The sequence below is a fragment of the Schistocerca americana genome, chromosome X (assembly GCF_021461395.2).
Source record: "Schistocerca americana isolate TAMUIC-IGC-003095 chromosome X, iqSchAmer2.1, whole genome shotgun sequence".
NCBI lineage: Eukaryota > Metazoa > Arthropoda > Insecta > Orthoptera > Acrididae > Schistocerca > Schistocerca americana.
The window spans coordinates 938853435-938866033 of record NC_060130.1 but is presented as its reverse complement, the minus strand read 5'-3'; the positions used below and the strand labels follow the sequence as shown (position 1 = coordinate 938866033).

The 12599-nt window shown below is 38.9% G+C and overlaps 1 protein-coding gene across 1 annotated transcript in view; it reads left to right on the top strand.

The window, feature by feature from the left end:
* LOC124556412 (dynein axonemal heavy chain 7-like) overlaps positions 1-12599 on the top strand; it is a 746268-nt gene that overhangs the window by 326635 nt on the left and 407034 nt on the right. Inside the window, exon 11 of the mRNA XM_047130371.1 lies at positions 6213-6331. Coding sequence (XP_046986327.1) covers positions 6213-6331 — 119 coding nt within the window. The remainder of the gene's footprint in view (positions 1-6212; positions 6332-12599) is intronic.

Sequence of the window (12599 nt, the reverse complement as noted above, 5' to 3'; positions counted from 1 at the left end):
GGGGCCTTTCATTGTCCTGCTAGAATTGCCCAAGTCCATTGGAATGCAAAATGGACATGAATGGATGGAAGTGATCAGACAGGATGCTTATGTATGTGTCATCTGTCAGAGTCGTATCGAGTTGTATCAGGAGTCCCATATCATTCCAACTGCACACGCCCCACACCATTACAGAGCCTCCACCAGCTATAACAGTGCCCTGTTAACATGCAGGGCCCATGGATTCATTAGGTTGTCTCCATACCCGTCCATTGGCTCGATACAATTTGAAACGAGACTTGCCCAAACAGGCAACATGTTTTCAGTCATCAACAGTCCAATGCTGGTGTTGATGGGCTCAGACAAGGCATAAAGCTTTGTGTTGCGCAGTCATCAAGGGTACATGAGTGGGCCTTCAGCTCCAAAAGCTCATATTGATGATGTTTTGTTGAATGTTTCACACGCTGACACTTGTTGATGGCCCAGAATTGAAATCTGCAGCAATTTGCTGAAGGGTTGCACTTCTGTCATGTTGAATGTTTCTCTTCAGTCCTTGTTGGTCCTATTCTTGCAGGATATTTTTCTGGCCTCAGCGATGTTGGAGATATGATGTTCTACCAGATTTCCTGATGTTCCCGGTACACTCGTGAAATGGTCATGCAGGAAAATCCCCACTTCATCACTACCTGAGAGATATTGTGTCCCATCACTCGCGCACCAACTATAAGACCACATTCAAACTCACTTAAATTTTGATAACCTGCCATCATAGCAGCAGTAAACAATCTATCAACTGCTCTAGACACTTGTTGTCTTATATAGGTGTTCCTGACCACAGTGCCATATTCTGCCTGTTTACATATCTCTATATTTGAATATGCATGCCTACACCAGTTTCTTTGGTGCTTCAGTGTAATAAGCCCAGTCCTATCTGAAATATGTAGTGAATCACTAACTCATGGCAGTTTCCCAGATAGACTGAAATATGCCATTGTTAAAGATAGATGTTTATAACTGCCCATCTGTTTCATTGCTGATGTCATTTTCCAAAATTTTTGAGAAGACAATATATTCTAGAGTAGCTTCTCACTTAAGCAACAAAAATATCCTCTACAAATTACAGTTTGGTTTTCAGAAAAGTTGCTCTACTGAGAACCACTTACGAGCTCATCCACCAAATTTTACAAGTATCAAATAATAAAATAATGCTGGTTGGTATTTTCTGCAACCTGTCTAAGGCATCTGACTGTTTGACTCACAGTATTCTCCTAGATAAATTGAAGTTTTATGGGACTGACAGTATAGCCAATCAATGAGTAATGTCATATCTAACCAAAAGAATGCAGACTATTGTATTTAGTAATTCAACCAATATAGCCTCAGGACGTAATTCTGACTGGGAAGAAATCACTATCTTTTCTCATCAACCTTTCACCTAATATGCAACAAGCAGAATTAGTTCTTTTCACAGATTACTCTAGCAATGCAGTCAATCCAAGCATACATACAGAAACAGAAGAGATGGCAAAAATGTAAGGTATCACTGACTGATTTTCTGTGAATGACCTCACTTTCAATTTTAAAAAGACACAACATATCCAGTTCTTCACATCTACAGGTACTAGTACACCAGTGATGAATGTAACACATGGTGAGGAAGTAAAAAATGGAGCGGAAACTTCAAAATTCTTAGGTGTCCATACTGATGAGTATTTAAATTATAAAAGAACATTTTGAAATTCCTAAAACAACATAGTTCACCCACATTTGCACACTGCAAATCTTGGGGAGAGACAAATCAGTAAAGTGACATATTTTGCATATTTTCATTCAATAATGACATATGGAATAATATTCTGGAGTAACTCTTCTTTAAGAAAGAAAGTCTTCATTGCTGAAACAAGTGCTGCAAGAATAATATGTGGTGCTCTCCCATGATCATCACGTAGACATCTGCTTAAGGAGTCAATCATTTGGACAACTACTACACAACATATTTATTTCCCTTGAAATTTATTGTAAAAATCTGCTACATTTCAAAATCAGCAATGATGCATATTGTTACAATACCAGAAGCAAAAATGATATTCCTTACCCAGGTTGTCTTTAGCACAGGAAGTGGTGCACAATGCTGCAACAAAAATTTTTGATCACTTAGCCATTGATACAAAATGTCTGACAGACAGCCAAGTAAAATCTGAAAACAGCCTGAAAAAGTTTCCCCTCAACAACTTCTTCTGTTCCATAGAAGAACCGGTGGCTTCACATTTGTCAGAACGTCACCATCCCATAACTGTCACGTTTTTGAGTGTTCATGGTCAGAGGAATTCCTGAGCATTCACACTACATGGCATGTTAGTTTTGAAAGAAAATCGTGACGTTACATCTGGTTCATAAAATAGCCACATTTCATAAATTGCGGTAGATTGTCATAAAATTCTGAAATTTAGTTTAAAGCAGCTTGCAATGATTTCTGTTGCTCTTGATGATGAGGAACAAGAACAGTGAGCTAAAAGACTCTGTGTTAGAAAAATGTGAAAAAATTGAGATTGTGAATGAGAGTTTCTCATTCTTTGCAAGGAGCTGAAAGAGTCATTATTCTATAAAAATCTTTCAGAATTTTTAAACAATAGTTTTCTACCTGTTAAGCAAGATTAAAATAGAAATTATGAAGAGAAATTGCAAGATTTATGCATCCAATATCACCACAGCAGAAGCTGATGGTTTACATAAGATATGTCTACATGGGCCGTTTTGCTGAACTAAACACAACAAATACAGAATTGCTACTTGCTGGCAGCAACAAGGAAATGTCACATGACTCCATCAATGGCCTGTCAAAACATTCTTCCTGAGAAACACTGACATGACACTGATGTGACATGATGTGTCGACAATGTTCCATTGATGGCATGTGTGAATGCCAGCATTTGAACTACAGAGGAGAATCTTTCAACATGAGGGATGTGACAATGACATTCCATCATGTGTTAATCCACGTATCCAGTCCTTTCTGTTTATCAGTTTTTGAATTAAAGTAGCTAATATCAGTTTTCTTTTTTAATTTAAGTTTTAAAATATTCCGGCAATGATCCAACTGACTGTAGATGCTGGGATTTCCAGTCATGCTAGGTTGTGATGGACTGTACATCACGTGAAGAACTGCATTCTTTTCAAGGACTTTCCATCATGCTACTGAAATTTTAATTGTATGCAGTAGACATTAATTCGAAGACAATTTTGAATTGTTAGTTCAAAACTGATTCCTTTACAGTTTACTTCTCTAGATTCTTCCATTCTCATTATTACAGGGAATTCAGCTTCCTCTTCTGTCTTTGAGACCATTGACCAGTTTCTCCCTATAACCATAGGCAAGTGTCTGTTTTGGGACTGGTCATCTTGAACCTGACAGACCCATGTTCTTGTTATCCTCTCTTATCTCCCTCCTTATCACATTCTGAATGGGGTGCAGGGCTTGAGACTAATAATGGCAGAGTTAGCACTTACTATTTTGCTATTATTTTTAAATTTACATTTTAAATCAGCATTGACAACTGGTATGAACTGAGTTTCCTGGCAACAAATTGGCAGTAAATGATATTTCCTTCTTTTTACTTGCACTTCAAGTGAATACAAATTAAAATCTCCCTAATGCACACACAAAAAAAAGTCTTGCGTCACCTCAGTTCCAAGAGTTATGGAACCTGTACAGAAAATTGGAATAGAGATCAAGAGAAACATCATTTCTGCCCTTTGTATTGCTCATGAAAACCACACATTGCATGTTGTACCACCATACAATGAGACCTTCAGAGATGGCAGTCCAGACTGCTGTACACACCGGTACCTATAATACCCAGTAGCATTTCCTCTTGCATTGATGCAGGCCTATCGACAAGTTCATCAAGGCACTGCTGGTCCAGATTGTCCCACTCCTTAATGGTGATTCGGCATAGATCCCTCAGAGTGGTTGGTGGATCACGTCATCCATAAACAGCCCTTTTCAATCTATTCCAGGCATGCTCAATAGGGTTCATGTGTGGAGAACATTCTGGCCACTCTAGTCATGCGATGTCATTACCCTGAAGGAAGCCATTCACAAGATGTGCATGATGGGGCCCGAATTGTCGTCCATGAAGACAATGCGTCGCCAATCTGCTACTGATATCGTTGCACTATCGGTCAGAGGATGGAATTAATGTATCATACAGCCATTACAGCACCTTCCATGACCACCAGCAGCATATGTTGGTCCCACATAATGCCACCCCAAAACAGCAGGGGACCTCCACCTTGCTGCACTCACTGGACAGTGTGTCTAAGGCGTTCAGACTGACCAGGTTGCCTCCAAACATGCCTCTGACAATTGTCTGGTTGAAGTCATATGCGACACTCATTAGTGAAGAGAATGTGATGCTAGTCCTGAGCAGTCCATTCGGCATGTCATTGTGCCCATCTGTACTGCGCTTCATGGTGTCATGGTTGCAAAGATGGACCTCGCCATAGACATCAGGAGTGAATTTGTGCATCATGCAGTCTATTGCATACAGTTTGAGACATAACATTATGTCCTGTGGATGCATGAAAAGCATTACTCAACATGGTGCCGTTGCTGTCAAGGTTCCTCCGAGCCATAATCCATATGTAGCAGTCATCCACTGCAGTAATAGTCCTTGGGCGGCCTGAGCAAGGCATGACATCGACAGTTCTTGTCTCTCTCTGTCTCCTCCATGTCAGAACAACATCACTTTGGTTCACTGCGAGATGCCTGGGTACTTCCCTTGACACAATTGACACAATTGAACCATGGTATTCACCATCTAGGCGTTGTTGAACTACAGACAACATGAGCTATGTACCTCCTTGCTGGTGGAATGACTGGAACTGATCGTCTGTCGGACACTCTCCGTCTAATAGGTACTGCTCATGCATGGTTGTTTACATCTTTGGACAGGTTTAGTGACAACTTTGAACAGTCAAAGAGACTGTGTCTCTGATACTATATCAATTGTCAACAACTGTTGTCAGGTGTGCTAGGAACTGGGCTGATGCAGCACTTTCTTTGATGTGTGTATGTAGGAAATCTGGAATAATAGCATGTTACATACACATTGCATATTTCTTTCAATTTATGCAAATGGTTACTTTGAGAAGAAAATAATTGCTTATAGACATATTAGCCTTATTTCACAAGGAAAACAGAATAAAAATATGTTTGAAGATAGAAATATGTTTACAAATCCATTACTAGGACTTGAGGTAACTATTGGAATGTGTGTCTAATAATGTATATTTTTATTGGTTTTTAAAATTGAGTGATAAATAGTGTAGCAACAAGACATTAACATTATTTTCCTTGTGTACATTTTATAGTTCTCAATACTATTATCTCATTAGGGATTATTGAATGTTAACATACTCAGATAGCTGAGCACATTAAAGAGCTAGCTTGCGGGACATGGTGAGGTGTGACACCCCCAGAATGAATCTGCCTTACAGATTAATGTTGGGTGCCAATATGTTGGCCAGCCTGGATTCGCTTTTTAGGTAGTTTTCCACATCTACCTACATAAATACCAGGCTAGTTTCCACATCCTTCCTCAGGTACACATGGTGCAAACAGTTTGAAAAACAATGCCACACCTTACGATGGTATTACAGTAGATGCATATAGGGCTGCACGGATTACTCCCTGGGTAAGAGAGGGGTTGCAAGCTGGCAGTATCTTTGAAATATTCTGGGGTGTGGTGACCCCATGACAGCAGTAGCCTATCTACGGGTATGATAGGTTCTCTGCGAAAGTGGGGAACTGCCACAGCAGTCCTGGCCTGGCATTGGCTGGATAAGGGTCACTGGAAAGTAAGGAGGGAATCAGGTGTTGGCATTTATAAATATCGTAAGAATAATTTTGAATAGTTTTGCTGTATGGTGCCAAACAAATGATCTATTCACCATCATGTTATATTTCATTAAGACATCCTGAACCTTTTTTAAAATTATAAACATACTTTACTTGTAATTGCAACTGTAAGCCATTAAAAACATTCATATCAGCGGCAAAGTTGTTAATCACCACTTACATAAATATTAATTGGCACTATCAGTACTAACATTTACTTTATAAATTGTTTAGTTTATGAAAATATAGTCTATGCAGTTGTTCATGTAGGTCATGTTATCTACCTTTCCTAATCTCATTTGTGAACTAATTAATTTTCTCAAAATCTCACTAGGTCTGGCCTGAAGATGCACTGGACAAAGTTGCTCATCATTACATACAAGATGTGAAGATTTCAGATGATGTTAAGAGCTCCTTAGTAGTGGCATCAAAATATTTTCATGTAACAACAAGGTACGCAAAGAAAATAGTTTATAATACAGAGTGTTTATAAATGAATATCAGGGTTTTAACACTTTATAATATTTATTACATTAAACTTACAGTTATAAATGATATGTCAAATGAAAGAGCAACTCAGACAGTTGTGTTTGGCACCAGTGCTCATGCACAGTGTGCGATGTTTTCACTGCAATCTGCTAGACTGGTTGAACTGACTGTACCCAAGCGGTGGATAGGCCGCAAGGGGCCCAATGACAGGGCTTGCGTTGCATGGTCTCCACATTCACCTGACCTAATGCCATACAATTTTTTCCTTTGGGGCATCATCAAGGATCATGTGTACATGCCTCCGCTACCAGCAGACCTCCCTGAATTAAGAAACTGGGTCGAAGCAGCTATTGCTACATTCACTGAAGACACACCTATCAACATTTGTGAAGAACTCGGCTATATACCTGATGTGTGCCATGTGACAAATGGTGCTCACATTGAACATTTATAAGGTTTTTGGTAAAACTGTTTGAGTTGCTCTTTCATTTGACATATCATTTATAACTGTAAGTTTAATATAGTAAATATTATAAAGTGTTATAACCCTTATATTCATTTATAAACACTCTGTATTGTCAGTAACATTGCTTAACTATACAATGTGACGAAGGCAATTGGCAGAACAAGTATCAGACACCAAGGTAAATTTATAACAATTATATGGAAAGTAATTTTCAATGCGATAGGGTCCACAACTGCGATGAATTTTTTGAATGATTTCTTGAAGCCTTCAGCTGCCATTTACTTTATTTCTGGTACAATTATACAATTTTGGCCTTAGACCATTTTCAAGTATTTTATGGATGCTTTTTTGGTAATAGATTATGTCATATACATCATTGTTATGCTCATAAATTAGTTTGAGGTGTTCACGCTATTTTAATGTGCTCCTAAAATAGTGTGAACACCTCAAACTAATTTATGAGCAAACATAATGTCATAGGAGCAACAACGTATATGACATAATCAGTTGCCAAAAAATCATCCATAAAATACCTGAAAATGGCCTAAGGCCGTACAGGAAACAAAGAAAATGGCAGCTGAAAGCTTCAAGAAATCATTCAAAAAATATGGAAGGTATATGCTGCTACACATCACATAAGGGAGATATTGAGTCACAGATGGCACTATGAAAAAGACTGTTAAATATTTAACCTTTTGGACATAGTCCTTTTTCTACAGTAGAAAAAAAAACACACACACACACATTCACACAAGCACAAGACACACACACACATGTCCACTTTATGATTATGTCTGATGTGAGCAGTGATCTGCTGGGATGAGTGAAAGGGGTGAAATACGGGGCTGCTGTGCTGCCTTTGGAAGTGTGTAGGGACATGGCGGAGATAGGATAGGACTGCTAGGTGCAATGTTGGGAGGCTGTTCTGAGAGGGTGGGGGAAGGGGGAGGGGAGATGAAAGAAGTAGAGAAGGGCAAAGGACTAGTAGGTGCATTGCTGTGATAAATGGCATGTGTAGTGCTGGTGCGGGAGCAGTGAAGTAAAAGGTGGTGGAGGACACAGACTAATGAGGGTAAAACCAGGGGCACTGAAGCAACAAGGGGTACATTATAGGTAGAGTCCCAACAACTACAATTCAGAAAAAAACTGATGTTGCTAGGAAGCATCAAGATGGTGCAGGCAGTGAAGCAACTTTTAACTGAGATACAACTGTTGTCCTTCAAGAATGATTTTTGTAGAGGAGCTCGAAACTTCTTATACTAATTCCTTATTCTACCTTCCAGCTGATGTCATTAGTATGCATTGCATCTAACTGGTACATACCATTGTTCAAAACAACATTTAGCTTTCATTATTAAGTATGCATTATTCTTTGTGCATGAGAAAATGTGGTTTGCTAAAAATTGATTATCTACCTGACCTTGTAGTTGGTAGCTAAGTATAAGTTTTCTATGCACATAAGTATTAGAGAAATAACTGCTCACACAGTCCCTCAGAATGTCATATTACTGTAGTGAAGTGTAGTATGTGTATTTTCATGCGTAATATAACCTCAGTGATTGTCTGTTGAAGTGCATCCTTCTAGAAGGTCACTGGTTGTATGTATATAAAAATCAGATACAATGTTTTCTGCCATTTCTCTTTTGCTGTAATATATGTACACATGTGCTTATACTTTATTTTAGCAACAATAGCATACTGTGCCAACATCAGTCACTAAAATGTCTGTAAGCTCATAATCATATGATCATCAATCAGGATGGATGAAATTTCATTGTTTGTTATACTTAAGTTGGGAACCCAAATTTATGCTACTATTGTTACATAAATACCCACACAAAAACCTATGTGCTAAGATTTGCTTTATAAGCTACATTTTTGCAATAGGATGACTCTTATACCATTATAAGGAAATAAATTTCAGTAGTGAGGAGTAAATAACTGCAAAAAGTAATGGAGATGAACTAAAAACAAAACCCAAGGGACAGCTGACTTCAGATCTGACAGTTCAGCCGAGATGTTAGTGGCTTCATGGAATGACAACAGCATAGTGACAGTGGCAACAAACTTTAATACCATAAATCCAACTCATCAAGTCAAGCAATATTCACATCAGCAGAAAAGATGGATATTAATTCAACAACCAGGAGTCGTTTACCATTACAACAAGTTTATGGGTGGAATTGATAGAGCTGACCAAAATATTACAGACTGTAGAGTAGTTATCAGGGTTAAGAAATGGTAATTCCTATTTATTACATACTTTTCTTATGTAGCCAAGCATAACACGTGGCAGCTGTAGAGGGAGGAGGCTGGTAAAGGGTGGTAAATTGGTCCACATGGCATTTTATCAAAGAATCACCACTGCAATTCTGGAATCAAACTGCCATACTGCTATGCAAAGAGAAAGCATCTAGAACTGCAAAAACTGATTTTAGATATGGCAAGCTGGAAGAATGGATCTGTCACTAGATCCTGTTTTGAGAAAGAAGAAACAACTTCACTGTCAACAGTGTTAGAAAAATCTACAACACTGTGCATTAAATGCAATGTACCACTTCATGTTTCTTGTTTCATACTGATCCATACAAAAAGTATGACAGTATTGATTTGTCCCTTAAATAGTAAGATTGTGTTAAGTGCATCTATATAGAGCTGAAGTCCTTCCAGAAGGATGGGGTATTTTTAAAAAACTATGCAAATAAAAAGTGCAAGAACATTACATATGCCTAACTTTTATTGTAATTAAGTGATTAATTAAAGTATTCATTAAAATGCAAACAAAAACTAATTCAGCCTTATCTGGGTTAGAGTGAAGCACATCATGTTGGGCATGTTCAGCAACTGGGTGGTCCAGTTGTCTCTTGGCCAGTTTGGTTGTTGATAACCAGCTTATTAGTTGTCATGACCACATAGAAAGTGGCACAGTGGTTGCAGCTCAGTTGGTAGATCACATGGTTGCTTTCACAGATGGCCTAACTTTGATGGGGTATAGGGCAGGAGATGTCTGTGAATGGGCTAGAGAAGGTGATAGTGGGAGGATGTCAAGGACAGGGCTTGGATCTAGGTCTGTTGCAGAGATATGAGCCATGAAGAAGCAGCTGGGAGCAGAGGTGGAGTAGGGACCGACAAGGAGGTTGTATAGGCTTGGTGAGTGGCAGAATACCACTGTGTGAGGGATGAGGAAAACAGTGGTGAGGATATTTGTCATTTCAGGGTATAACATGGATTGTTAAAGCCCTGGTGGAGAATGCGATTTAATTTCTACAGGCCTGGTGGTACTGCAAAATGAAGTGAATCCAATCAGGTGGTGTCAATCATTTACCAGTTTTTCCACGTTTGAACAACTGAGCATAGCATTTTAACAATTACATTGCAGCTGACCACTGCCATGAATTCTTGACTGATCTATCAACAACAATGGTGTGTTGGAGTGTGTGCAACCAGCAAATCACGTTGTCAGTGGGTGTGTGATTCTTGTGCTACACTCATGTAGTCAACACAACAAAACTTCTGCTGGTGGCTGTTACTTCCGAAGTGTAACTGGTAAGTTGCAATTATATTGCTTGCATATGAACATCTTAAGTGATAAAGTTTCATTTTTTTGATCATTGCTAATGCTGCTTAGTCACTATGCATGCCTAATTAAAAAATTGCATTTTTGTAGGGTGAATCCGATCATGCAAGTATACCAAAGGGTTCTGGGACCAACACAGAAGTCTATCTAAAAACCAGAATTTCTTCTAAATGTGGTGAAAGGTGTCACATCAGGAAAATTAAGCATCACATTAAATGACAAACTGAAGGAGAGGTACAAATACAAAATAGGCAGCCAACCAGCATTAACCAATATTAAGGAAAAAGCCTGGTTAAAGAATTATTGTGTTGTGCGAAATGGGGGTTTCCTTTGAGGAATAATGATGTTAGGGACATTGTACAGGTGTCTCTGTTTGTCAAATTTCGTAAGTGCAAGTGTTTTTATAGCAAAAATCTCAAGTTTAATATCCTTTTAAAAATTGTTTAGTCTAGAAATTGTAAAATTTTGTTGCAAATACAGCAATATATTTTTTAAAAATCAAGATAGTGATCGGATTCACTCCGCTGGAAGTCTGATTCCATTCTTGCATAAAAAATACAATGGTGATTGGATTCACCCAAACTGAGAAGATAAAACTGATCAACAGTTAACTTAAAATAATAACTGCAATTATGAACTAAAAATAACATAATACATGAATATAATAGAGGGAAACATTCCACGTGGGAAAAATATATCTAAAAACAAAGATGATGAGACTTACCAAACAAAAGCACAGACAGGTCGATAGACACACAAACAAACACAAACATACACACAAAATTCAAGCTTTCAGACATTTGTCTGCTTGTGTCTGTGTATGTGCGGATGGATATGTGTGTGTGTGCGAGTGTATACCTGTCCTTTTTTCCCGCTAAGGTAAGTCTTTTCGCTCCCGGGATTGGAATGACACCTTACCCTCTCCCTTAAAACCCACATCCTTTCGTCTTTCCCTCTCCTTCCCTCTTTCCTGATGAAGCAACCGTTTGTTGTGAAAGCTTGAATTTTGTGTGTATGTTTGTGTTTGTTTGTGTGTCTATCGACCTGTCAGCGCTTTTGTTTGGTAAGTCTCATCATCTTTGTTTTTAGATATAATACATGAATATATCTATATCAGGGTTGTGATATTAACATCCTGAAAAAAACTGCCATTTTGGATTGGATTCACCTCATTTTACAATACTGAGTCACGAGAGAAGTGTTTCCTTTGTTGTCGGGAAATGGATATGTGGGATATGGTAAGTGAGTGGAGAGACGAGGCACATGGGAACTGTTTCTGGAAGAGGCTGGGAGGGTGATTTCAGTCTGTGAAGGCCTCAGTGAGGCCCTTGGAATATCTGGAGAGGAACTATTCACCACTACAGATACAAAGACTATTGGTACTTAGGCTGTATCGGAGGGACTTTTTAGTATAGAATGGGTGGCAGCTTTGAAGTGCAGATGTTGTCTGCAGTTGGTGGGTGGACTGAGGTACTGATGTGGCCATCCTGGAGGTGGTAGTCAACTTCAAGGAATGTGGCTTGTTGGTTGACCCAACAAGGTAAATTGAATGTGGGAAAAGGTATTGAGGTTCTGGAGGAATTTGGGTAGGGTGTCCCCAACCTCAGTCCAGATTGCAATGGTATCATCAGTGAATCTGAACCAGGAGAGGGTTTGGGATTCTGGGTGGTTAGGAAGGATTGCTCTAGATGGTCCTTGAATAGGTTGGCATAGGATGGTGGTGCCATGTGAGTGCAAACTGCTGTATTACAGATTTGTTCGTAGGTGATACCTTCAAAGGAGAAGTAACTGTGAGTGAGGATACAGTTTGATATGTTGACCAGGAAGTGGTTGTAGGTCTGGAGTCAGTTGGTTGTTAGGAAAGTTAGTGTTCAATAGTATCAAGGCCATGGATATTGAATATGTTAGTTAGAGGGCGGTGATGAGCAGGGAACTGAGTGGTGAAAGAAAAGGAACTGTGGAGAATTGACGAAGGAAATTCTTGTTTTTTTCTTTTCTTTCTTTTTGCTTTTTTTTAAGTATATAGTAAGATAGATCATAGCTAATAGGCTGAAGGTGTTGCTCCATGACAGCAGAGGTTCTGTCTGTAGGAGCATGGTAACTAGCCACAGTGGGCATCCAGGATGGTTGCATTTATTGACTTTAGGAAGCACGCACAGGAAATAATGAGGGTGAGGAAAGAGACTCAG